The sequence below is a fragment of the Meles meles genome, chromosome 21 (assembly GCF_922984935.1).
Source record: "Meles meles chromosome 21, mMelMel3.1 paternal haplotype, whole genome shotgun sequence".
NCBI classification, from domain to species: domain Eukaryota; kingdom Metazoa; phylum Chordata; class Mammalia; order Carnivora; family Mustelidae; genus Meles; species Meles meles.
In genome coordinates this window covers 24,047,470-24,075,467 of record NC_060086.1, presented here as the reverse complement: position 1 = coordinate 24,075,467, position 27,998 = coordinate 24,047,470, and the positions used below count along the sequence as shown (strand labels likewise).

Below are 27,998 nucleotides of genomic sequence, written 5' to 3'. Positions count from 1 at the left end.
TTGGTGCCAGCAGGGGTGTGGTCCTCGGGTGTCTGTTTTGGGAAGTGCTCCCTGCAGTGACCAAGAGGATCTGTGGATCAGATAAGGACCTCCGCAGGGCCTTCAAAGTCTTGTTCTCGGTCATGACCCCTAGGACTCAAGTGTCATCCCATCCAAGGACACTGCAAGGGAGAAGAGCACAAGTCTGAAGCACTTCAGGTCTGGCTTGCTGTGCCCTCTTGGTCCTGGAACTCCAGTTCTCAGCCAGGGTGACGCTCTCCTGTCCTCCATTCTCCCACCCGCTCTTCTCTCCTTGCTCCTCTGCGGTGACCCCCACTTAATTCTGTGCTCAGTCTGACCTGCCCACTATGGACAGGAGGGACTCCTGGGATTCAGAGAAGCTCTGACCATTCCCCTCCCTCTACGCCTAGACTGGCTTAGACCTTCAACTGACCCTGCCTCAGAGAAATATAATTTGAGCCACATGTGTAATTTAAAATTTTCCTGTGCCACCTGTAAACAGTATAATAAAATGGATGAAATTTATTATTTATTATTATTATTTTCATTCTTGTTTATTTATGTTTTAAAGATTTTATTTATGTATTTGACACAGAGAGAGATCACAAGTAGGCAGAGAGGTGGCAGAGAGCGAGCGGGAAGCAGGCTCCCGATGAGCAGAAATCCTGATGATCCTGAGATCATGACCTGAGCCGAAGGCAGAGTCTTAACCCACTGAACCACCCAGGCACCCCTATTTATTTGTATTTGCTATTGTTTTCTTTAACTCAGTTTATTCACAATATTGCCTTTTGAACATGTAATCAGTGTGAAAGTATTAATGAGATACTTTGCATCGGTTGGTCATACTACGCCATTGAACTCCAGCGCGTATTTTACATTGATGCCATGTCTCGGCTTGGACGAACCACATGTGGAGCGCTCGGCAGCCCCATGTGCTCGTGGCTCCCACACTGGACCGTGCAGTCTTAGTACACTACAGCAGCAGCAAAGTGTGGCTGGGAGGATGGGTGAAACAGGGGAAGGGGATTAAGAGGACACTAACCGTGGGCAGCACCGAGTGATGTTCAGAACTGCTGAATCCCTGTGCTGTACACCCGGAACTAATAGAGGGCTGCATGTTCACTACACCGGAACGAAAGGTAATTAATGAAAAAATAAAGTGACTAATGCAGTGGCATTTAGTACATTCACAGGGTTGTGTGACCATCACCTCTAACTAGCTCCAGAACATTGTTGGCCAGAAACCCTGTGCTCATTAAGCAGTTTCCTCCCCGTGTGGCCTCCCTCCAGTCCCCGTCAACCCATCATCTACTTTCTGTCTCTGTGGATTACCTATTTGGGATATTTCAGATAACTGAAATCGCTTGATATGTGACCTTTTTGTGACTGGTTTCTTTCACCTAGTGTCGTGTTTTCCCAATTCATCCGTGTTGTGACACCTCTCAGTACTTCGTTCCTCAGCTGGGGTTCCATTGTATGGATATGCCCCATCTGTCTGTCCATTTCTCTTTCGATGGGTACCCATCGTCTCTTAATCAGTTTGAAGTTTGGAGGGGCGCCTGGGCGGCCCAGTGGGTGACGTATCCAACTCTTGACTTTGGCTCAGGTCATGATCTCGGGGTCATGGGATAGAGCTCCACGTTGGCCCCATGCACAGTGGGGAGTCTGCTTGGGATTCCCTTTCTCTCTCTCTCCTCTGCCTTTTCCCATGTTCATGCTGCCTCTCTGTAAAGAAATAGATAAAATCTTAAAAGAAACAAACAAACAAAAAAACCCAAGACGTTTGGACACAAACTAACAAAATGGTGGCTTGAATACCCGGGTTCATAGTGGCATTAATCTCCATAGACAAAAGGTGGAAGCACCCCGCGTGTCCATCAGGGGACGAACGGATCCACAGAGGTAGCATACCTCTGTTAGGGAGGATTCTATAGTCTTAAAAAGGAAGGAAATGCTGACCCATGGTACCACATGGATGGACCTTGAGGACGCTACACAAAGTGAAATAAGCCAATTAGCAAAGAGCAAATACTGTCTGATTCCATTCATGAAATGCCTTGAGTAATCTAGGTAAGAGAGATAGAAAGTAGCAAGGTGCTTACTGGGGACCAGAAGGAGGAGAGAACGAGGCATTGTTTCATGAGGACAAGAGTTTCAGTTTGGGAAGATGGGAAAATTGTGGAGATGTACAGTGTTGATGGCTGCAGAATGATAGTGTCCTTAGTACCATTTAACTGTATGCTGAGAAATGAAACGTGTTGGTATGTGTGTCTTAAAAACTGTTGTCTTGACTCCTAGGTTGATTTTAAAGAACTGGCTGTTGGCTAAAGGAATTAGGAAAAAGCAGGTCTGTTTTCTCCACTCTCGCAAAGGAGCTATTCCTGGATCACATCTGAGGTAATTAAATCTTCTTTGTTCATTGTTAAATTCTTTTTTTTTTTTTGGACTAATGCTAAGGCTTATTTATCAACACATAGGTGATAACATAATACTTTACACCCTTGGTTTCACTAAAACACAGCTGTGCTCAGAATGGGCACTCCTTGAAGGACGAATAATGAAGGGTTATAAAAGAAAATATAAGTTGTCAATCTGCGCCATCTGTTTCTGCCCCAGGCCCACCTGGCTTACTCCTCTCTTTTCTCACACAGTATCTGGGTGATGGTAGAAAAGGAAAACTGGAAGAAGCCAGAGAGCGGACACCGAATAGGGAAATGAGAGAAAGACCGCTAGGGTTTGATTTATGAGCGAGTCTTAGGGGCTATGGAATGACGAGAACAGAGACAGCCTGGGGAGAGGGGTTTTGAGTTTTGCTGTGCACTAAGGCGGTCTTTTTCCCTTGGCATTTTTAGCAATCGCTGCAGCAGAGCTGTAAATCGCCTTTTGATTAGTATTTCTTTGAATGTCATAAGGAGATTAAGTGAGGCACAAGGTGCCAGGGTCGCCTTTGGGTTCCATTCGCATCCCCAGGACCTGGGAAACTGTCCAGTAGTTGTGACCAGTCGGCGGTATTTGACAGAGGAGTTGCTCCTCTGCGTGGTCATTGGGAGCTCGTCCTTCTCAGCGCCCTCGTTTCTCTTGCGTTCTGCCCAACACCTTGTGAAGGGCCCTTCTGAAGGGATCCACTGAAAGAAGCAAGAGCGGTTCCCTGTGTCGTGGGAATATGACAGCCGTTGTCACTTAATGTCATCCCGATATTCTGGGAACGAGCCGAAGCCAGAGAGGAGAGTGGTAGTGACAGAAAGTATGTGGAGAATAGCTGTACATCACTTCATGTAGTGCGGGGGTCAGCATATTCAGAAATGTGCATTCGGTCTGAAAGCCAGTAACTTAAGTCATTCAAACTCCATCTCTTTGGGGCATATAGCTGCTGGCAGTATTTCGTATAAAGGACTCTGTAGAAGGATGAATTCTGTTTACTGAATTGAAAGTCAAGTAATAACCCTGCCCCCTACTCTTTGTTTCCTGGCCTTCCCAGCCTACGAATTTGGATGCATTACAAAAAGTCCTATGGCAGCGTGATCACTTAAAAAAAAGCTATCCGGGTAATAACACAAACACCGTTAAACTGGAGAAAAACTTATTTGCCTTTGAGGTTTGATCATTCTTGATTTTCTCACTGGTCTGATTGCCTTCCTTGGGAAAAACGTTCAGAGTTACACCTTTTTGTTCAAGGCTCCAGGTGTTCCTTGGAATCTACTACTCTATTCTGTAAAGGACTCACTCTTGGGGGCGCCTGAGTGGCTCAGTTGGTTAAAGCCTCTGCCTTCGGCTCAGGTCATGATCCCAGGGTCCTGGGATCGAGCCCCGCATCGGGCTCTCTGCTCAGCAGGGAGCCTGCTTCTTCCTCTCTCTCTGTCTGCCTCTCTGCCTAATTGTGATTTCTGTCAAATAAATAAAATATTAAAAAAAAAAAAAAAGGACTCACTCTTGGATGCTTTTGGTGGGATGTCTTCCACCTCGACCTTCTGAACTTGGCTTTTCGCAGTCAAGCCTGGTGCTGTCCTGGTCCAAGCGAGGGCCTCTTCCATACAGAAAAGATGCAGGGAGCTTGGCTAGGGAGCATCCACGACTGTCTGAAATATAAAACAACACATTCTTAGAATCCCACCTAACTGCTTCAGTCTTTCTTTCCTAATTTTGATTGTCTGCATTGCCTTTTCTGAAGACTTAGCTGAAGTATCCTTTCCCTTAGGGAGCTCTTGTCTGATTTATTTCCAGGCTAGATTATGTTATGGGTCTTTCCCATAGGCTTTTTATAGTGAGAATTTGTTGCAAGTTTGGATTCTCAGGATCTTTGATCTCCCTGTGTTTGGAGAATCCCTTCCTTCCTCTCTTCCTCTCTTCCTCCCTTCATGTGTTTGAGTGTTTATTGAGAGCCTACTCTGTTCCTGGCATTGGGGACACAGCCGTGAATAAAGCAGACATGCATCCTTCTTTCTGGAGCTCACATTTGGGTAAGGAGAGATAGATGAGCATATAAATAATGAGATGGTGGGAAGAGCCATGGGGGTGGGGGAATATAGCATAGAAAGGTGATGACATGTGCTAAGGGAAGGAGGCGTTAGAGTTTTAAATAGAGTGGTCTCACTGAGGTGACTTTTGAGCAAAACCTGGAAAGAGGGCTTCCCCTTACTGTAAGCATTTTGGTGGTGGGAGACAACGTGGGTCTCCAACTGTAGAACCTCACCAGGTGAGATGCTCAGCTTCTGAGTATGCCTTACAGCTAGACTGAGGGTGAGTGATCTAGAATAACTGAATCTTTGGACCCCGGGAAACAAACTGAGGGTTTGGGATCGGAGTTGGGTGGGGAGATGGGGTAACGGGATGATGGGTACTAAGGGGGACATGTGTTGTGATGAGCACTAGGTGGTTGTTTTTTTTTCCCAGTGTTCCAAGATTCATTGTTCTTGCACAACACCCAGTGCTCCATGCAATACGTGCCCTCCTTAATACCCACCACCAGGCCCTCCTAACCCCCTCCCCACCTCCCCTCCAAAACCCTCAAATGGTTTCTCAGAGTCCACAGTTGCTCATGGTTCTCCTCCCCCTCTGATTTCCCCCAGCCCACTTGGGCTGTCCTTCACCCAATGTCCTTTGTTATTGCTTATGCTCCACAAGTAAGTGAAACCATGTGATAATTGACTCTCTCTGCTTGACTTATTTCACTCGGCATAATCTCCTCCAGCCCCGTCCATGTTGATACAAATGTTGGGTGTTCATCCTTTCTGATGGAGGCATAATACTCCATTGTATGTATGGAGCATATCTTCTTTATCCGTTCGTCTGTTGAAGGGCATCTGGGCTCTTTCCACAGTTTGGCGACTGTGGCCATTGCTGCTGTGAGCACTGGGGTACATATGGCCCTTCTTTTCCCTACCTCTGTATCTTTGGGGTAAATACCCAGCAGTGCAATTGCAGGGTCATAGGGAAGCTCTATTATTAGTTTCTTAAGGAATCTCCACACTGTTTTCTACTGTGGGTGCACCAGGTTGCATTCCCATCAACAGTGTACAAGGGTTCCCCTTTCTCTACATCCTCTTCAACACATGTTGTTTACTGTCTTGTCAATTTTGGCCATTCTAACTGGTGGTTATCTCAATGTGGTTTTGATTTGAATCTCCCTGATGGCTAGTGATGATGTACATTTTTTCATGTGTCTGTTAGCCATTTGTATGTCTTCTTTGGAGAAGTATCTGTTGATGTCTTCTGCACATTTTAAAATCTGATTATCTGTTTATTGAGTGTTGAGTTTGAGGAGTTCTTTATACATCTTGGAGATCAGTCTGTTGTCTGTAGTGTCATTTGTGAAGATATTCTCCCATTCCGTGGGTCGCCTCTTTGTCTTTCCATGTTATTATTTTTTTAAGATTTTATTTATTTATTTGACAGACAGATATCACAAGTAGGCAGAGAGGCAGGCAGAGAGAAAGGGGGAAGCAGGCTCCTGGCTGAGCAGAGAGCCTGATGCGGGGCTTGATCCCAGGACCCTGAGATCATGACCCGAGCCGAAGGCAGAGGCCCCAACCCACTGAGCCACCAAGGCATCCCGTCTTTCCATGTTTTTAAATTGACCCTGGAAAGAGGGTAAAAGTAGCAACTGGGCAGTGCAGTCCCCTTTTTGGAAACAGTCTGGAGCTGCAGTAGTTATTGTCACTGAAATTTCACTGGTATAATCCGAATCAATAATGCCGGTGTGGACTAATACTCCCTTTGAGGTGAGGCTAGACTGTCCCAAAAGTAACCCAGTGGTTCCCTTAGGTAAAGGGCCAAAAATTATTTGGAATTTTAGTGGGAAGCTCAGCAGGCATTAAGAGATGATCTTTTGGAATGGGGATATCTAATCCAGCACTACATAAATTTAAAATGGTACATTTGTCTGAAATCTCGGTGCTAAGGGAGAATGGCCCCCTTGTTTTGGGGGGGTTGAAGGCTTGCCCCAAAGTAAGTTTCCCTGAAGGCGGGATCCATCCTTGTGGAATTTGGAATGACATTGATTTGCGCAATGAATTCCTTCTTTACATTTAGGACAGAGACCTGGTGGCTCATGTCTCGCATTTCGCAGGGAGAATTTTCCTTGTTGCCTATGTTGAGCTTTAGGAAGCCCTGTCTGCCCACAGTTGAAACACTGTCCTTTAAATTTTCCTGTGGTCAGAGCAGCCACTGCTTGAGCTAACAAATCAGCTTTATAGGTCTCTGTCCCCACTCCTTGGCATAGCTTTATATGGTCTGTTAATGTTTCCTTGCCTTTAAAGGGTGCAATCAGTTTTTTACAATCAGCCTTGGCATTTTCATATGCCAGTAGCTGAAGAACTGTATTAGCAGCTTCAAGATTAATTTACCTTTTAATAGCTTCTTGTAATCCTGCAATAAAATCAGTATAGGGTTCTTTAGGACACTGTACCACCTTTTGAAAAGAAGAGCACTTCTCTCCTTGGCATTCTGTTCTCTCCCAGGCTCTCAAACAACAACGTCGAAGCTGCTCAATAGCTTCATCATTCATTAGTACTTGATCTTGCACCAGGCCCATGGCCCAATGCCCGTGAGCTGCTCCATGGAAACAGGAACAGTATTAGCTGTGTTACGGGCAGCTGCTGTTTCTGCATGATCTTTCCCCATGTTAAATTGTAAAAACTCACTTGAGGATGACTGTTTTTGCTAGTAATAACCCATCAATCGGAGTAAGTCGATTGTCTTCTCAGATGCCTTGAATGATTCCCGTTGTATATGGGGAATTAACTCCATAGTTTTGTACTGCCTGTTGTAATTCCTTGAATAACTTGAAGGGAAATGGCTCATGCATGGCCTCATAGATACCATGAGGGTTGTTGGGATCATATCCTGGAGTAACATGTTCTCTAACAGTAACTGGGAAATTAAAATGTAAGGCATCTAAGTCTCCTGCTCGCTTTGCTTCACTGAGGCCTTTTTGAATGGCTGATGGCATGACTTTTCATCCTTTTCACTAAATGGCGCCTTCTCATAGGAAGGTGGAGCCGATGGTGACGGCGCCACTTGCCCTGGCACAGTAGCAATTCTTCCCTCCTTTTGTTCTGGTACTGGAGTGGGGGGAGGACATTCTTCCTTTATATATTCCTTATGATGACTTTAGTAATCTCCCTCCACGATGGCATGTTCAGGTTCCTCTTTTTTAGTTTCTCGTGAATCTCATTATCGCTATCCGAATCAGGAGTTTATAAAGGCTCCAGGCTCTCTGATCCTGGGAACTCAGACCTAGTGGGGTGATACCTCACACACACAAGCACACACCCTGCACACACATATGCACACACAGGCACACGTGCGCACACACACACACACACACACACACACACACACACTGCCCCTTTCAGCTTACTCTTCAAGCAAAGGGAAATGAGGTCATGTGCTCCAGGTAATACCTAAGATGTTTCTGGGTCTAACTCCAGTTAGTTTATTAACTACATTGATCTTCTGACATGGATGGGTAGCAACTCTTTGTTTGAAAAGCACTACTTTAGACAACGGAATCCTGTTTACTCTTTTAAAGCTTTGTGGGTCAGCTTTCCTTGGACAATCTGGGCTTGTAGGTAATTTTGTCCCTTAGTGTCTTTCTGTGTTGAGTTGCTGCCTTGAGTCACCAATGGTATGTGCTTTTTTACAGGTGTCTGCTGATGTGGAGACATGGACGCGGTGGGGGGACATGTTCGTACAGCATTAGCACTGACTGCAGTCAAGGCAGCAGTAAGCTTTGTCAGTGGATATGAAGAGAAGATAAGATATCTGTCTGCTTCTGTGAGCTCAGAACTGAGCTGGGTGACATCACACACACACACACACACACACACACCCTCCTGCTTTGAGCTTACTCATCAAGGAAATGGAAATAGGTTAATACACTTAGAATATCACTTAGGCTGTTTCAGGGTGTAAGTAACAGAAGACCAACTCCATTTGGTTTATTTTTGAGAGAGAGAGTGGGGGAGTGGGGCAGAGGTAGAGAGAATCCTGGAACAGCCCCTTGCTGAGAAGGAGCCTGATGTAGAGCTCAATCCCAGGACTCCGAGCTCATGACCTGAGCCAAAACCAAGAGTTGGCCTCTCAAATGATGAGCCTACCAGGTGCCCCTCCATTTGGTTTAAATGTAAAGACATTTATTAACTCACAAGATACTCATTGAGAGGTAGAGCAGACTCCAGTGCCCACAGTGTCTTGGCATGGCCTTGGGATTTAAGCTCCTTCCACTCCTTCTCGTTCTCGTAAAGCTAGTTCCACTTCTAGTTGCTTTAATTGATATATTTCTGAACCCACACTGATGTTTCCTGTAGGTGTGCATTCAGTGACTTCTTAATCCTTGATCACTTTATTTATTTATTTGACAGACAAAGATCACAAGCAGGCAGAGAGGCAGGCAGAGAGAGAGGAAGGGAAGCAGGCTCCCCACTGAGCAGAGAGCCCGATGCGGGGCTAGATCCCAGGACCCCGGTATCATGACCTGAGCCGAAGGCAGAGGCTTAACCCACTGAGCCACCCAGGCACCCTAAACTTCTTCCTCTTCTTAATAATAAATCATGGTTTTTTACTTCCATTCTCTCTAGTAAGAGGCCGACTTATCACTTCAGCATCATCATGATGTTCTGTTGGAATGTGTAGGCTTTTGTCAGGCAATTGGGATTTCATCTGTTCTGTCATATCTTGTAAATTCTGAATCTGCTTGTCTTTCGCTGCAAGGAGCTGCGCGTGTTCAGTGTTCATCTGCTCCTGCCGGTGTTGAAGACGGTCCACTTTCTCCTTCTGCTCCTGTAAAGACTGAAGCAGTGCTACCTTCCCCTGCTGCTGGTTGTCAATGATCTGTTGCTCTTTTATTTCCCCCCAAGGTCCTCTTTTAACTCCTTGAGTTGAAAGACCTCACACTCTAGTTCTACAGTCTCAACTAGGATTTTAGGTCAACCACAGGGACAGTGTGACTCTGTTGTTTCAGGCTCTCCAGGTCTTTGTTCATAGGAGGATTTTTGTCAGGGAACCAGGCTTTCATCTGTTCTATAGTGTCTTGCAAATTCTGAATCTGCTTGTCTTTTACTGAAGGGAGCTGAGCATGCTTAACATTCATCTCCTGTCGGTAGGAAGATGGTCTACTTTCTGCTTCTGCTCCTGTAAAGATTGCAGCAGTCCTACCTTCCCCTGCTGCTGATTGTCAGTGATCTTCGGTTGTCCTTTTCCTTCCTCCTTGAGGTCCTCTTCTTTAAAATTTTACTTATTTGACAAAGAGAGAGAGAGAATAAGCAGGGGGAGTAGCAGGCAGAGAGAGAGGGAGAAGCAGGCTCCTTGCTGAGCAGGGACCCTGACACGGGGCTTGATCCCAGAACCCTGGGATCGCAACCTGAACCAACGGCGTTGCTTAACCTACTGAGCCACCGAGGCACCCCAAGATCATGTTTTAACTCCTTGAGTTGAAATACCTCATACTCAAGTTCGACAATCTCGTCTAGGATTTTAGGGTCAACTACGGGGACAGTGAGACTCTGTTGTCTTAGCCACTCCAGGTCTGCATTCACATGGGGATTTTTGTCTGTCCTGGATGGGGGACACATGTCTTTGTCCTGCATGGATGGCTGTAAAATGTCATGGCTTCTTAAGATTCCCGTCGACTTACCGAATTCCTCCTGAAGCTCTGGCCTTTCTCTAAGCTCTTCAATGCACACGTCTTGCTCTCTGACACATTGTGTCAATTGCTTCTGCTCCTCTAAAGCAGAGGACAGCAGTTTCTTCATTTCTTGATGGCCGGCGTCCGTTGCTCCATCCTCTTTTGGAGGTGTAGTATTTCCAGGTCTTTCTCTTGACCAAGTTGAATGAAATGTGCATGCTCTACCGGTGACCATTCTTTGAGACTTTGCCCAGACTTGTTTGTCTCTTCCAACAGCTTCTTTTTAGCCCCACACAATTTTGCTAGTAACTCTTTCCCTATTTTTAAAGCCCTCACAGCGATCTTGTTTTCCAGAGAATCCTCATTGTTCCACAGAATAGATTCTTCCAGCTGATGTCTTACATCTTGGAGCTCCAAAAGCAACTTTTGGTGTTTTGCTCTGCCATCAGAAGCAACATTGTTTCAACTCTCATTCAGCTGCTGCATCTCTGCAAGTTGTTGCTTCAACCTTCTGAGCTCAGTTTCCGTTCTTGAAGGAAGTCATCTTTCACGTTCCCAGTACAGTCTCGATCTTGCAGGTCTTCCATCTGTTTTTGATACTCGGTTAGTTGCTCGCAGTGCCTCTCATCGACGACTGCCAGTTTCCCCTGATGGGCAATCTGCAATGGCGCCACGCCAAGCTGTTTGTCATCCATCCCCCTCATCCAGTGCTGTTCATCCCTGGTGCTCTTCAGTTTCCAGACTGGATTTGAGTCTAACCTCTGCGGTCGCTGGCATGAAGACTGGGACGAGTTCTTCTAGTATGTCACTTCTGCCTCCAGTGTTCGGATCTCATCTGGAGAGTCTGTCGATGTCTCGCTCTGCCCAGTTGACATCAGCAAAGTCCACGTCATTGCCATGGAAAGTTCCTTTCCTCAGCACATCTCTGGTGAAATTAAAGGTGTGGCCCAGGAAAGAAGGCTCACTGCCATCCACTCCCCCAGCAAATGGCCTAGGCCAAAGCCCTGGCCACCAACCCAGACAGAAATCTTTGCAGGTCATAAAACTGACCTGGTCCACTGTGGAAGAGCATCTAACTTTTTCTTGTAGGAGCTTCAGGCCATTTGGTCCTTGTTCTGCCATGAACTGGATCCGTCTCCTTTCCTGTGAGCATAGTTATACCTGTTCTTACTTGTTAACAGAGCGGGTGAGGCATCAAATCAGGGAATCGCTACAAAAGGCCTTTGTGTCATATCACTATCACCCAGCCTTGCACATCTCTAAACTGTATGGAAGACACTGTCACGATGACGATAAAATCTTCATGATCGTCAATACGGCAGACACAGGGTAACTAGGGCTCACGATCCCACTGGCAGGGTCTTCCACACATGCAGAGGACACGTCTACAAGGGTTTTTTGTTTTTGTTTTTATTTCTGTTTTGTCAGAACCCCTGTTTGTAACAGCAAAGGATGAGAAGCCAGGCACCCATCCATCCTTCACCAGGGCCCTGGTGACATCACGTACGTGGCTGACAGTGGCAGCAGGCGCAGCTGCTGGGGACAGGGGCATGACACAGGCAGTCAGTGCATTCCCTCTGAACATATTTTTAACATTTTGAACCAGGCAGGCACCTTCACAAATGAAACAATTCGGGAAGGAAGAGGGTGAATGTTCATTTACCTTTAATCTCCAGAAGGTGGTCTCCATCCCAGCCCTAAATTTAGAACGTTACGATGACATTCTGTCTTTGGTAGAAATGCCTTTATCAGTTACCTGACAGAACGGACTTGAGGAAAATATTCTGAGAGACACACACAGAGACAAGCTACCGCTCAGTGAAGCCGGAAAGCATCCCTGCAGAACCCACCCCAGGAGAAGAGCAAATGCGGATTCTGCTGCTCTTCTTTGGGGTCAGCGATTGATGTGTGGAGTCATGGGAGAAATAGGGACTTTCACATTCTCTTCCCTTTTTATTCCTTTTCTTTCTTTTGAATTTAAAGCTGTTGCAACCAAAGTAAATAGAATCTATTTAATGATTTAATGGTAGAATTAATGATTTTACAAATGAAACACCCTGTGGAGCACCTGGGTTGCTCAGTCAGTGAAGCTCTGCCTTTGGCTCAGGTCAGGAACTCAGGGACCTGAGATCAAGCCCTGCATTGGGCTCCCTGCTCAGCTGGGAGCCTGTTTTTCCCTCTCCCTCTGCCCCTCCCACTCATGCTCTCCCTCAGAATAAATAAATAAAATCTTTAAAGTGTCCCATGATTGGTACATAGGAAAGACAAGTATTTTACATCAAAACATCAGATCTTAATGTTCTTCTTCGAAATATGCTTTTTCGTGGCCACATACAAACCACTTAGGACTCAGATAAAACTCAAAATGCGAGATCATGATGAAATAGTATTTTCAAATCACAAAACGGGGCCAATAAATGTCAAAGCAAATAAATAAATCAAGGCTATTACATCTGACCCTGTTTCTTTCATCTCCATCCTGTGTGGGTAAAAGCCTCTAGGGTTATAAAATGGCCTCACAGACCGTCTGCAGGAGGGGAAGGCACAAGCAAAAGTTGCTGACGAAATGGACTTGTTCAGCTCCAGGGTGGGGAGCTGGGCTAAAGGAGACGGAAATAAAAGAGGGGGAAAGGGAGATAACATCTGTGTTCTAAAGTCTTGTTAAAGTAGAAGTATCTTAAGAACAAAATTTGAGTAGCATTTAGAAACGTACTGCAATGTGATACAGGAGTTCTAGGTCTATTGATTCTCCTAACAAATAGTTTGAGCTTGTAGTTCACAGGTTATCTTGCATTTTATGTTTCTAGGAAATCATTTTTATTGTATGTTATAGAATATCATCCACAACAGACTGGATATTGAAACAAAAACTTAAAAGATGCTCACCACACCCTATTTGGCCTGCAGTGTGGAGATGCCAGCCCAGCAGAGGAAGAAGGAAGGCAGGCCACTGACACACTGCCTGGGCACCCAGCTCCCGGGTCTCCAAGGTGGGTCCCTGCCTCTGGTTAGGAAAGCTGCCTCAGGAGCCCGGGGCAGAGGCTTCAGGCCTCTTAGACAGGCCTTGCTGCATCTTCCTAAAGCCTGGGGTCACCCTCAGCTCAATGTAAGGTCCATGTCCTTATTGCCAGAGACCACCACATTAAACTTTCTTTGCATTTCCTACAGAATCTACCCATAGGCTCCATCTTTAGGGCCAGGATTCCCTGCATGCCCAAGCACTTGGGGTCAATTGGCTAATTTCTCAATCTGATTGGGAATGAGTCACCCTCCCCTCTCAAATCCTTTCACTGCTTGCTAGAAGCTACAGAGCTTAATAGTGTTACTATCATTTTACTAAGGTCAAGAAAATAATTCCTTACTTAGCAGACAGTTCACAGTAAAACATAAATGGCTCTTAAACATATAAAATGATTTTGAACTTTACCCCCCAAATTAGAGGAATATATAATAAAGTTACCATAAGATAACATTTTTCACATATCAGATTAACAACACTGAAAAGGCTGCTAATACACTGTGTTGGTGAGGATGTTGGGAAATGAGCACTTTCATATGCCACTGGAGAGAGTGAACACTGGAATTCTCTCTTTTGAAGAAAGAATCCCTAAAACCTTGGGCCTCTGGGATGATGAGGGGAGATTGAGAGGGAGGGGGTTACTTGTGCCTGTGAATTTCAGTTGTCTTCCTCTCCCTCTCCTTAGACAGTCTTACAAAATGCTGGATGGAATGGTCCTGCCAGTATCCAAGGCTTAACAGACTGGAAAGGGAGGAAAGGAGGCAGGGGAGGTGAGGTCAATAGCTTCTGGCCCAGTTCTCAGGAACCAGGTCAAGGAGGACAATCAGCTACCTCCAATGGTCAACAGAGGCACATTTTGTGCTCCATTACAAATCTCAGCAGACTCAGCCATCTGTCTTGGTGCTCACATACACAGCCCCTCATCCACCGCCTTCCCCACCCCAGCGGCCATTTCTTTCTTTTTTTAATAAAGATTTTATTTATTTATTTGACAGAGAGAGAGAGAGAGATCACAAGTAGGCAGAGAGGCAGGCAGAGAGAGGTGGGGGTCAGGGAAGCAGGCTCCCTGCTGAGCCTGATGTGGGGCTCGATCCCACGACCCTAAGATCATGACCTGAGCTGAAGGCAGAGGCTTAACCCACTGAGCCACCCAGGTGCCCCCCCCCCCCCCAGCGGCCACTTCTTCTCTCTCTTTGCTCATGTGCCTAACTCCCTTCCCAGGACTCCACAGAGCACAGAACCTCACCTCATACCTCTCCTGGAAGACCTGCCACCATGTATTCCCTCAGCGAACTCACTGGCAAGAGCCAGTCAGACAACTCTGCTCGGCCACAAGTTCTGTGTCCATAGAAAAGGAGATCCAGGATTCTTTGCTAATAATTATTCCTAAAACTCACGAATGAGTAAGCATTTCCCCTGGCTCTATATTGGGTACCAGTCCTTCCACATCCCTTAAGCAGGTCATAGTGGGAAAACCAGGAACCAATACATACAACAGCTACAACCTAGAAAACACTGCAGTAGCCTGAACTCTAGTCTACACAACCCAGAAAATGCTGTGGTAGCCTAAACTCTCCCCAGTCTACTGTACAAGAAACCAACGTTTGAGTGTTCTAAACCAGGGAACTGAAGCCCAGATTAACACTGAAGGGCTTCTGGCAGCTAGGAGTGGACCCAGCCTCAGGATAAGGAGAAATAGCAGAAGGAAGCTGGATCCCTACAAGCATGCCAAGGCACTGTGGGCCTGGAGCCTGCTCTGCCCCTCATCGGATATCTTGTGAATTAATAAATGTCTTTAACATTTAAACCAAATGGAGGGGCACCTGGGTGGCTCAGTCTGCCAACTCTTCGTTTAGGTCCAGGTCATGATCTCAGGATCCTGGAAATGAGCTCCATGTCAGACCCAGCTTAGTGAAGTCTGTGTCAGGATTCTCTCTCTCCCTCTGGCCCTTCCCCCCACCCCGTTCACTCTCTAAATAAATCTTTTAAAACAAAGTAATAAACTGAGGGGGGAAGGCAAGATGGTGCACCGGTAGAGGACCTCGTTTCATCTGGTCCCTTGAATTTAGCTAGATAACTATCAAATCATTCTGAACACCTATGAATTCAACCTGGACATAAGGAAAGAATCGTTGGAATTCTACAGATAGAAAAGTGACCACTTTTTGCAATGTAGGCGGTGCAGAGAAATGAATCTGCAGGGATATATGGGAAGATCCTCTGTGCAGAGAGGGAGCCTGTGTAAGCTGGCCACAGGAAAGTGAGGTAGCCCTAAAGCATAAAACCAGAACCTTTAGAAATCTGCTCCAGTGAGAGCTGTCCTTGCCCAGGTGGTGAGGTGGGGCAGAATCCAAGGTGGGACAGTGTGGTCTCAGGACCCCTGGGGTCACAGGAAGCATGGGGTGTCTGAGCCAGCAGAGTTCCCAGGCATTGGAGTGGGGAAATTGGATAGGGTCGGGGAGCAGAGGAGGGGGTTCTGGACTGAGTTTGCCATAATCCGCAAACCGTGGCTAGGTTGGGCAGTAGCTGATGTGTGGGGGACCTGCATAGGACAGAAAGAGCGATGACCTCTGCCTTCTCCCAGGAGGACTGGGGCAGGCATGAACCACAGGAGACTGCAAAGTCTGGCACGCACAAAAGTGAAGGCTGCTTATCCCTGATAGTTTACTGAAAAGAGTGGACCGAGATCTTCCAGCTCTAGGGCTGGAAATCAGGGCGCAGGCATTTTTATTTTCATCCTCTAAAGTGGCCCACAAAGCCTTCAGGGAACAAGAGTGGCACAGAGCAACCAGAAGCAGTTTACACTGAGCCCTGGCAAGGGGTGGCACAACTCGCCGCAGGCAGAGATACCTGAGAATCAGCACAGCAGGCCCTTTCCCCAGAAAACACCTGGAAGGACAGGTGAACACCCACGTTTAGGAGCACACGGGAGTGCAAAATCCCAACACTAGGGGAAAACAGTAAATAGAATTCAAAGGTTTTTTCATGATTTATCTTTCAGTCTAAAATTTTTTCCTTTTTGTTTTTTCTTTTCTCCATTCCAATTAGTTTCTTATTTTATCAACTCTTCTTTTTTAAGTCTTATTAAATTTTCATTTTCTATATTTACATTTTTTAGATATATTCTTCATTTTTGGCTTCCTTTCACTGTATTCAGTGTTATGTTTGTGTATATGTAACTTTGGTGATTTTACAGTTTTGGGATTTGGTGGTTTGGGTTTTTGTGGGGTTTTTTTGGTCAGAGAGAGAGAGAGAGAGAGAGAGAGAGAGAGAATGCATGCACAAGCGGAGAGAGAAGCAGGGGCCCTGCAGAGCAAGAAGCCTGACTGGAACTCAATCCCAGGATCCTCGGATCATGGCCTGAGCCGAAGGCAGCAGCTTAACTGACTGAGCCACCCAGCCCTCTCAGGTTTGGTGTCTTGTAACAACCCAGTACCTCCTGGAGGTTTGACCACCTGGGAGATTATATTCTCTTTTTGCCCTGCCTCCCCGTCCCCACATTTCTTTTTTCATTAGTTTTTGGTTTCTGGCCTCTTTGAAGTTCACTAGTGTGTATTTCGCTTGGGTCATGGTTGATATTTTTTTATTTTACTCTCTTGTTCATCCATTCTTCTCTGGGCAAAATGAATAGGAGGAGGAATTCACAACAAAAGAAAGAACCAGAGGACATACTCTCTGCCACAGATCTAATCCATAGGGGTGTAAGTAAAATGTCAAAGCTGCAATTTGGAATAATGATTATAAGGTTACTAGCTGGGCTTGAAAAAAGCATAAAAGACACTAGAAAATCTCTTAGTGCAGAAATAACATGTAATCAGGCTGAAATTCAAAATGCTTTAACTGAGATGCAGTCTAAATTGGGTGCTCTAACAGCTGCAGTACGTGAGGCAGATGAGAGAGGAAATGACAGAGAAGACAAGTGGATGGAAAGGAAGGAAGCTGAGGAAAAGAGAGAAAAGCAACTCATGGACCATGCCGGGAGGCCTCAAGAAATCAGCAAAACCAAACATGAAACAATATTAGAATTGTTGTGGTCCCTGAGGAGACAGAGAGAGAGACACACACACAGAATATATTTAAACAAATCATAGCTGGAAACTTCCCTCATCTGGGGAAGGATGCAGGCATACAGGTTCAAGACCTAGAGAGGACCCCTTTCAAAATCAATAAAAACAGATCAACACCGCAACAGATAGTAGTGAAGCCTGCAAATTTCCAGAGACAAAGAGAAAATCCTGAAAGCATCTCAAGACAAAAGGTTCCTAACTTACAGGCGTGGGTACATTAGTCTGGCCGCAGACCTATCCACAGAGACCTGGGAAGCCAGAAAGCGCTGGCAGATATCTTTGGGTACTAAATGAGAAAAACATACAGCGAAGAATACTCTATCCGGCAAGGCTGTCATTCAGAACGGAAAGAGAGATAAAGGGCTTTCTGGACAAAGAGAAACTGAAAGTCAGCCCTGTAAAAAAATATTAGAGGGGATCTTCGAAGTGAGGAGAGAGCCCAAAAGTGACAGAGACTGGAAAGAAACAGTCTACAGAAACACGGACTTTAGAGGTAATACAATGGCACTCCATTCATCTCTCTCAGTAGTTACTCTGAATGTAAATGGGGTAAATGTCCAGGGTGGGACACCTGGGGGGCTCAGTGGGTTAAGCTGCCGCCTTCAGCTCGGGTCATGATCCCACGATCCTGGGATCAAGTCCCCATCAGGCTCCTTGCTTGGCAGGAAGCCTACTCCTCTCTGCCTCTGCCTGCCACTCTGCCTGTTGCGCGCGCTCTCTCTCTCTGAGAAATAAATAAATACAATATTAAAAAAAAGAAATAGGGTATTAGACTCGATGTGCTATCTATAAGAGACTCATTTTAGACCTAAAGACACCTCCAGATTGAAAGTGAGGGGGTAGAGATCTATTTGTCACGCTAATGAACCTCAAAAGAAAGCTGGGGTAGCAATCCTCATATCAGACAAGTTAGATTTTTTGTTTTAAGATTTTTTATTTATTTATTTGACAGAGAGAGAGATCACAAGTAGGCAGAGAGGCAGGCAGAGAGAGAGGAGGAAGCAGGCTCCCTGACGAGCAGAGAGCCCGATGCGGGGCTCAATCCCAGGACCCTGAGATCATGACCTGAGCCGAAGGCAGCGGCTTAATCCACTGAGCCACCCAGGCGCCCCGACAAGTTAGATTTTAAACTAAAGACTGTAGTAAGGGATGAAGAAGGATGCTATAGCATGCTTAAAGGGTCTATACCCAACAAGAAGGTCTAAGAATTACAAATATTTATGCTCCTACCTTGGGAGTAGCCAATTATATAAGCCAATTAATAACCAAATTACAGAAACACTTTGATAATCATACAATAATCATAGGGGTCTTCAACACCCCACTCACCGAGTGGACAGATCATCTAAGCAGAGGGCCGACAAGGAAACAAGGGCTCTGAATGACAAACTGGATCAGAGGGACTTAAGGAATATATACTTACAGAATATTCTATCCTAAAGCAACAGAATACACAGTCTTCTCCAGTGCACATGGAACATTCTCCAGAATAGATCACATACTGAGTCCTAAATCAGGTCTCAAGTGATACCAAAGACTTGGATTATTCCCTGCATATTTTCAGACCACAATGCTTTGAAACTGGAATTTGATCCCAAGACGACATTTGGAAGAAACTCAAAGACTTGGAGACTAAAGAGCATCCCACTGAAGAATGAACGGGTCAGGGGCGCCTGGGTGGCTCAATGGGTTAAAGCCTCTGTCTTCAGCTCAGGTCATGATCCCAGGGCCCTAGGATTGAGCCCCACATCGGGCGCTCTGCTCAGCAGGGAGCCTGCTTCCTCCTCTCTCTCTCTCTGCCTGTTTCTCTGCCTACTTATGATCTCTGTCAAATAAATGAATAAAATTAAAAAAAAAATGGGCCAGCTAGGAATTTAAAGAAGAATTTTAAAAATTCATGGAAATGAATGAAAATGAAAACACAGACACCAAAACCTTTGGGATATAGCAAAGGTGGTCCCAAGAGGAAAGTACATAGCAATGCAAAACTTTATCAAAAAATAAGAAAACTGGGGCGCCTGGGTGGCTCAGTGGGTTAAAGCCTCTGCCTTCAGCTCAGGTCATGATCCCAGGGTCCTGGGATCGAGCCCCACATCGGGCTCTCTGCTTGGCGGTGAGCCTGCTTCCTCCTCTCTCCCTCTCTGCCTGCCTCTCTGCCCACTTGTGATCTCTGTCTGTCAAATAAACAAATAAATAAAATCTTTAAAACAAATAAGAAAAGTCTCAAATACACAAGCTAGCCTAACACCTAAAGGAGCTGGGAAAAGAGGAGCAAATAAAGCCTAAACCAAGCAGGAGAGAGAAATCGCAAAAATTAGAGCAGAAATCAATGAAATAGAAACCAGAAAAACAGCAGAACAGATCAATGAAACTAGGAGCTGGTTTTGAAATTATTAAGATTGAAGAACCCCTAGCCAGACTTATCCAAAAGAAAGGGGAAAGGACCCAGAATAATATCACGAATGAAAGAGGAGAGGTCATGACCAACACCAAGGAAATACATACAATTTTAAGAACATATTATGAGCAACTACATGACAACAAATTAGATAATCCAGAAGAAACGGATGCATACCCAGCTTACCCAGAATTGTTCACCAAAAAGACTCCCCTCTCCCCCACTGAACGGATCTGACTTGACACTCTGGGCAAACATCAATTGACAGTACTTGTTGTGACTGCTCTATTTTCGGACTCTATTCTGTTTCACGAGCTATCATTACCCCAAAGATTTTGATTACTGTGGCTTTACTGTAAGTCTTAAAAGTAAGTGGGAATAAGCAGTGTAAGTTCTTCAAATGTGTTCTTTTAAAGACTTTTTGGGCCATCCTAGACCCTTTGCATTTCCATATAAATTTTAGAATCAACTTGTTCATATCTTCTAGGAAAAAGAAAAAGATGGCTAGGTTCCTGAGGCTTCTTCCTGGGGGAGGCAGGGCAGGGGGAGGAGGGCCTGCTTCTCCCTCACCTTCTGCTTCTGCTCTCGGTCCCTATCCCTTTCTCTCTCTCTCAAATAAAATCTTTAAAAAATAATAAAAATAAAAATATTTATTTATTTATTTTTTTTTTTAAAATATTTTATTTGACAGGGAGAGATCACAAGTAGGCAGAGAGGCAGGCAGAGAGAGAGGAGGAAGCAGGCTCCCTGCAGAACAGAGAGCCCGATGCGGGGCTCGATCCCAGGACCCTGGGATCATGACCTGAGCCGAAGGCAGAGGCTTTAACCAACTGAGCCACCCAAGCGCCCCTAAAAATAAAAATTTTAAAAGGTGGTTAGGATTTTGACTGGGATTGCATTGCTTGCATGAATCAAGTCGTGGGAAACAGCAATCTCAATGACATCAAATCTTCCGAGGCATGAACAAAGCGTATCTCCCAATTATTTCGTGTCTTCTTGAATTCCTCTCAACAATGTTTTATAGTTTTCTGTGTAAAGCTCTTTCATATCTTCCATGAGATTTATTCACAGTCAGTGTGCTTTTTTTTGGTTTGTTTCTTTGTTTTTGTAAGTAGGCTCCACACCCAGCATGAAGCCCAGTGCAGGGATTGAACTCACAAGCCTGAGTCCAAGACCTGAGATCAAAAGTCAGATGAGCATCCACTGAGCCACCCAGTCACCCCAACCAGTTTATGTTTTAGATGCTCCTGTAAAATATTTTAAATTTTCATTCTCCTTTCCACGTACGTTTATCATGCATCTGTCTGACAAAGAATTCCCACCCAGAATACACAATAAACTCCCAACAAATCAAAACCAAAACAACATTAACAACGACAACGGGCAAAAGACTTGGACAGACGGTCCCCAAAAGATGCAGGAATGCCCACTAAACACACGAAAAGGTGCCTAACTCAGATCCTTCATCACCAGGGAAATGCAATGTGAAACCAGAAGGAGATGCTATTTCATCCTCACAGACAACACAGAATGTTAACGAGGATGCTGAGCAACTGGAGTGTCACTATATTGCTGGTGGGAAGTGTAAACTGATCAACCACTTTGGAAACTAGGCTAGCACTTCGACACATCCCCACCCTGTGACTAACCAATCCACTAAGCAAGTTCAGGAGAAATTTAAGACTCCTGTAAGAATGTTTATTGTAGCCTATTCACAATGACCGAAAACTTGGATACAATGAAATGTCTAATCATCAGGTGAACAGATGAGTAAATCCTGGTACATGGGCACTACATACGAAGGAACAAACTATCTTTACACTGACAAAGACTTTCTCCTTGACCAAACTGTAGCCAGTGTCCTCTGAGCCCTCTTCTCAACTAGGCCTCAACCTTGACTTACCACACACAGACTTCACCAAACACTAACATAGTTTCTAACAGCTCAAGTCCCCTCACCGAGGATGACGCCAGTCCCCCTGAGTGCCTGCCTCAGAAAACTCAAGGTAGCTACTGTTTCTTCAGCCAACACTGAAAAATCAGGCCCCTGCCTCCCAGTGAGCAAATCCTGGAGGTTTCACATGGACAAAGACCTTTCCCACTTTTTGTCATCTTTTCCTTCCCTGACTTTATTCAGCCCCAACCTTACTCTCTCATTCTCTCCTTAGAAAGCCCTCTGGACAAATCCAGGTTGAGTTTCATGCATGCAGGACTCTTTTCCTGATTGCAGTAGTTATTAGATTAAAATCTGTCCTCACCACTTGCACTACGATCTGCTGCTGTTTACCTTTGATACGTGCACACAACATGGATAACCCTCAAAGAACACGCTGAGTAAAAGAAGACCAAAGAATACATGCTGCATGCTTCCGTTTATACGATGTTCCAGAACAGGCAAATCGCATCTACCATAGATCCGAAATCAGAAAATGACCAGCGGGGGGTGAGGAGACCAACTAGAAAGAGATACAAGAGTCACTTCTGCAGTTGCAGATACACTTTATGTCTTGCGCTTGGGGGCTGGTACCCAGATACACAGCTGACCCTTCAACAATGCAATGGCTATGGGTACCCATTCTTGTGCAGTCAAAAATTTGCATATAAATTTCACATCCCCCAAAACGTCACTACTAATTGCCTACAGCTGACCAGAAGCCCTACTGATAATAGGAACAGTTGATTAACACATTTTGTATGGTAAATGAATTATACATTGTATTCCCTCACTAAAGGACACTAAAGAAAATATTCAGAAAATCACGAAGAAAAGACATTTGCATTACTGTACTATATGTATCGAAAAATCCACCTATAAGTGGACCCATGCAATTCAAACCCATGTTGTTCAAGAGTCAACTGTGTACATTTGTCAGTGCTCACAGACTAAACACTGAACACCTGAATATTTTATCTTATAAATTATCTCCTTCTCACTCCTGCCCTCTCTCTGCCTGCCTCTCGGCCTGCTTGTGATCTCTCTCTGTCAAATAAATAATAAAATCTAAAACAAAAGAAAGAAATTTAAAAGTCGGCCTGCTGAGTGTGCTGAGAAAGGTAAGAAATTATGTAACAGCAGCTTCTACATACCAGGGCTGGCCTGACCACTTCTCTAACGTGAATCGACCTGCTATCGTCTGGAAAGTACAATGGCCTGGGTTTCAGCCAGGAGTCTGACTCCAGTTACAGTTCTGCCACCGATGTACCATGTGACCTTGGGAAAGTCATTTACCTCGAAGTTCCTCCAACGGTCTCTAAGTCATGAGGAGGTGTCAGGTTAAGAAGAAATATGGAGGGAGCGCCTGGGTGGCTCAGTGGATTAAGCCGCTGCCTTCAGCTCAGGTCATGATCTCAGGGTCCTGGGATCGAGCCCCGCATCGGGCTCTCTGCTCTGCAGGGAGCCTGCTTCCTCCTCTCTCTCTGCCTGCCTCTCTGCCTACTTGTGATCTCTCTCTGTCAAATAAATAAATAAAAAAAATCTAAAAAAAAAAAAAAAAAAAAAAGAAATATGGAAGTGCCAGGGATCAGTCCTATCGCTAGCTTGCGGGGGTCAGAGTGTACTCCTCGCTGGAGCACGGACACTGTCCCTGCTTCCCGCTTCGGTCAGTGCCTTTGCTCATTCCTGGGGCAACTCCCTGCGCCAGAACTGTTAGGTGCTGGAAATACAGAGACGAGTAAGACAAAATCAATGCCTGCCCTCAATATGTTGAGAGGGAAAATGGTGAAATTAGGCATGATGGGTGTGACGTCAGCACTAGAGCAAAAGAGCCGCAGGGGTGCAAGGGAAGGGCGGTGGGAATTGGAAAGAAGTAACCGAAGTAAAATCTGGAATGAGTCTTACAGAACGGGTAGGGGGTTACTAGGGGAGTGATTAGGGAGTGGCCTTTCAGACAGAGAAAACAGACAAAGGCATAAAGAATGACAATGGATTCTGCGGGGAAATTGCAGAAGGGAAGGGAAGAAGGTAGAGCAGAGGCAAGAGAGGTGGGCGGGGGCCAGACTGTGGAAGTTAACATCATGCTAAGTTGAAGAGTTTGAACTTTATCCCACAGACAGGAAGAAACCTTTTAAGGATTTTCACATCAGAAGGATTGCTGTAAGGGCAACGCGGTAGATGGACTGAAGATGCGGACTTGGGGGCAGAGAGCAGCCAGGAGATGGCAGTAACTATCCAGGCAGAAAGGCTGAGGGCTGGAGCCTCATTGCTGACAGCAGGGAAGAAGCCACTATTGACACATAAGTCGTCTTTTCTACAATTCTGTATTTCCTGGGTGGATGTCCAGAGTAAGGAAGATCATACTCCCTTGTAAAACAAAGTATCACCAGGAAATAATATTAGGTAACATCAACCAAGCTCTCACTTTGCTCCAGACACTTGACAGGCTTGCACTCTGAGGGAGGCCCATCCCACGCAGGGTCCCTGCAGCTGGTCACCTGTTTATACCCGAGTGGCCCACCTGCAAACCTCGGCTCCTACTGAAGTTGTAGGACTTCTAAGAGCCAGGGGTGCTTATTTACTAACTTGTTTTGCTAGGCACACTTGTCAAGATTTTATATTTAACATTATATAAACCCAGAATATGAACACCAAAAAAGGTCTTGTTTTTTAAAAAATGAGTGTTTGCTTTGGAAAGATCCACTAAAGGTAAGTGGCTAAACAGTAATACCAGCAGCAACCATGAACTGTTGGTGGGTTTGGTATCAACAAACTGTTGAAAAAACACCGTATTCTAAATTCTGAAACAGGGATTCTATAATTAACTTACATCCTCTCAAAGATGAAAAGCAATCAACAACATGAATGTTTAGAAACACTGGAATTACATAGTTAAGAAACTAGACCAGTTTTTGGAAAAGGCAGTTTTAAACACAAGCAGAGAAAAAATTCCATGGCAATTTCTTCCCTCTACAAATTGATCTTCTCAAAATCCCAATTATCTTTATTTTTTTAAACAAGATTTCATTTATTTATTTGGCAGAGAGAGAGAGTGAGAGAGCACGTGCACAAGCAGGGGAAGCAGCAGAGGGAGAGGGAGAAGCACTCTCCCTGCTGAGCAGGAAGCTCCATGTGGGGCTCGACCCCAGGACCCCAGGATCATGACCCAAGCCGAAGGCAGACGTGCAACCGACTGAGCCACCCAGGTGCCCCTCAAAAACCCAGTATCTTAGAAGCAACCAAACAGGATCTGAAAATGTACTTACGAGCCTGTGGATTCTGAAAAGCTACAGCTTTGTCAGTCCTGAGCTGAGACTGAAGGGCAGCCACTTCCCCACGACGAAATTCTGGTGATGTGGTGACATTGAGCAGGAACTCCATTAGAATATCACTACAGAAGACATTAGGATGAGAGCTTCGGGTCAAAAATGTAAAACCAATGTCCACGCTACGTAAATGTAATGTTCTCGGTATTAAGTTTCAGGCCCTGTGGTAAGCACAAAGTTCTACGTTTCAGAGCAAGAACCCAAAACCAAAATCAGAGGTCATAAGGCAACATTCAAAAAGGCAATACCTGGGGCACCTGGGTGGCTCCGTGGGTTAAAGCCTCTGCCTTCGGCCCAGGTCATGAATCCAGGGTCCTGGGATCAAGCCCCGCATCGGGCTCTCTGCTCCGAAGGGAGCCTGCTTCCTCCCCTCTCTCTGCCTGCCTCTCTGCCTAGTTGTCATTTCTCTCTGTCAAATAAATAAAATATTAAAAAAAAAAAAGGCAACACCTGAGCAGTTACGTGTTTCTTTAAAAGCAGGTGTCCTCAACCCATGCAGGTACTTACACGTGGTCCCGCAGGCATTCCACAGTGTAGGCCATGCTTTCCCTTGTTGAAGTCACACTGCATCAAAAACAAATTACAGTGAATTATCTAAATCAGAATAAGTTTTCCTTACATCTTTGTTAACTCAACCAATTCCTCTGGAAAAATTATTTTGAAGTATGAAAATACACATACGCATCGACTAAAACATACAATATTTAAGAACTATTTTAAGGAAGGCAATCTTGACATGTTACACGTGGATGCACCTTGAAGACATGATGCTAAGTGAAATAGGTCAGTCTTGGAAGAACAAATAACATGATTCCACTTTCAGGAGGAACCTAGAGAAGTCAAAATCATAGAACATAGAACGGTCACTGTAGGGGGTTGCAGGAAGAGAGTGGGGAGTTTCTGTTTAATAGCTGGAGTTTCAGTTGGGGTACATAAAAACCTTCTTAGAGATGGATGGTAGTGATGGTTTCTTTTTAAAATTTTTTAAAACATTTTATTTATTTATTTGATGAGACAGAGATCACAGGAGGACAGAGAGGCAGGAAGCAGGCTCCCTTGCTGAGCAGGGAGCCTGGTATGGAGCTTGATCCCACGACCCTAGGATCATGACCTGAGCCGATGGCAGAGGCTTTAACCCTGAGCCACGGAGGCACTCCAGTAATGATGGTTTCTTTCTTTCTTTTTTCTTTTTTAAGATTTTATTTATTTATTTGACAAACAGATCACAAGTAGGCAGAGAGGCAGGCAGAGAGAGAGAGAGGAGGAAGCAGGCTCCCTACTGAGCAGAGAGCCCGATGTGAGGCTCAATCCCAGGGCCCTGAGATCATGACCCGAGCCGAAGGCAGAGGCTTTAACCCACTGAGCCATCCAGGCACCCCGTAGTGATGGTTTCTTAATGCCACTTCACGCCAAAGGCCTGTACACTTAAAGCAGTAAATTTCATGTACGAACTTAAAAAAATGGCAATTAAAGCTGAAAATGTCTTTGTACTCTTCTCCGACTGAACTTACTCCCTCCTTCCCACTCTAGAGACAAGCATAATCGTAAGCAGTACTCTTTTTTTTTTTTTTTAAAGATTTTATTTACTTATTTGAGAGAGAGTAAGAGAAGGAACCCAAGCAGGAGGAGAAGGATGAAGGAGAAGCAGGTTTCTGGCCAAGCAAGGAGCCCGATGTGGGGCTTGATCCCAGGACGCTAGGATCACGACCTGAGCATCCCAGGCATCACCAGCTTTTTTTAAAGATAGCACTACATATTATTATATTTTTTAAAACTCATACCATAAAAACATCTTGTTTTTCCACAAAACATTTAACTGGAATAATCTAGTTCATCCCTTAACTGCTGTGTACTAGTCTCATCACATCACTAGATCACACTTTACTTATCCCATTTCCCTGCACATGGCATTTAAAGTATTTCCAGGCTTTACAAAAATAAAGAGTATCTTTGCCCAGATGGATTAAAACTTAATTTGCAACATATGCTCCTTTTCAATATGACGGGATTTTCCTTGATTCTTTTCTACATAGTTGTATCAATTTATTCCACTAATCGTAGAAAAGATTCTCCCTCTTAACACCGCCAACACGATACATAAGTCTGTCGGGTAATAGCATCACATTGTGATTCCAACTAAAGATCAGTGTTTCTGGCTTCTGCCTCTGGGAATAGACTGTTCCTACCCTTTGTCCATCGATTTCCTATTTGCTTGTCTTCTAATTTGTAATTCTTTATATTTTCCAAATACTCTTCTCCATGTTCTGTATGTTGCAAATCTTACTGCCAGTTACTTGAATTTTCACTTTAAGGCATAAAGATGTTTTACATTTTCATGTAGTTAAATTCAGTAGCCTTCTTCTTGTGTCTGTTTAATAAATCCTTAACTGCCTTGATAAAACAGAAAAGTTCCCTTATAATCAAATATTTTCTGGTGTTTTCACTCGTCATTTACTGTTACTTATTTTTAACAAACCTTAATTTACCACCAACTCCTTCGATTCCACGGGTTATCTTGAAAGATGAAGCTCCTTTAGTAGTCTGGAAAAAGAAAGAACAACTGTATTTTTAGGAATTTATCAATGCCAAGTTGGCAAACATCACACTACATCACAATCTAATGTCTATCGGTCATTAGATTCAAAAAGGACTTTACCTACACAGCGGATCCTTTTTTAGTTTAAGTATTATAAAACAAAACACACAATAGCTTTTCTTTTCTGTAGGATCGAGATACCGAAGCATTCCTGAACAGAGTGAGACAGTAAAGATGCTTACCAAACTGGATGCAAGACGAAGCACATGAGAGGTTCCTAAGTTGCTGGAGTCCTCAGATCTGCTGCCGGCTTTAATGAACAAACTTTTCTTGATGCAGGAGCATAGTTTTCCAGAGAAGCCATCACTAAGCCGTTTGGTAATTTGGTAAACTGTATTTAAAATAAAGTGAGAAGTGATCAACGCTTTTATATTACCAAAGACAGACAGGCCGTGTGTGGGTTCCAGTGAGCCACTCAGTGGGCCTGACCTCAAGGTCCTGAGGCTGTGAAGGCACTCCTGCAGGGGCGGCCGAGGCTGTCACTTTGGGAGCAACTGTCAGGGAGTAAAATCTCTAAACACAAAAAAGACAGG

At 44.8% G+C, this 27,998-nt stretch overlaps 2 protein-coding genes across 8 annotated transcripts in view; one reads left to right on the top strand and one right to left on the bottom strand.

Annotated features, from left to right (window-relative positions):
* LOC123933383 overlaps window positions 1-27,998 on the top strand; it is a 348,492-nt gene that overhangs the window by 23,194 nt on the left and 297,300 nt on the right. Inside the window, exon 7 of the mRNA XM_045992480.1 lies at window positions 8,147-8,226. Coding sequence (XP_045848436.1) covers window positions 8,147-8,157 — 11 coding nt within the window. The 3' untranslated portion in view covers window positions 8,158-8,226. The remainder of the gene's footprint in view (window positions 1-8,146; window positions 8,227-27,998) is intronic.
* On the bottom strand, window positions 4-27,994 carry LOC123933387 (cytochrome b-c1 complex subunit 2, mitochondrial-like). Of its 7 annotated transcripts, none has more exons than XR_006816584.1 (7): window positions 27,895-27,994; window positions 27,648-27,796; window positions 27,346-27,410; window positions 25,377-25,433; window positions 24,810-24,934; window positions 3,932-4,075; window positions 3,298-3,398 (listed from the first exon to the last, which is right to left on the bottom strand). XR_006816584.1 is itself a non-coding variant. In XM_045992491.1 (5 exons), the coding sequence occupies exons 1-5, from the start codon at window positions 27,064-27,066 to the stop codon at window positions 137-139; spliced, it is 366 nt and encodes a 121-aa protein (XP_045848447.1). In that variant the 5' UTR covers window positions 27,067-27,082; the 3' UTR covers window positions 4-136. The 7 variants fall into 7 exon arrangements, 2 of the variants coding, with proteins under 2 accessions (XP_045848447.1, XP_045848446.1); XR_006816581.1 differs by having other exon boundaries at window positions 3,299-3,398; window positions 3,932-4,079; XR_006816583.1 differs by having other exon boundaries at window positions 3,299-3,398; window positions 3,932-4,079; window positions 27,842-27,990.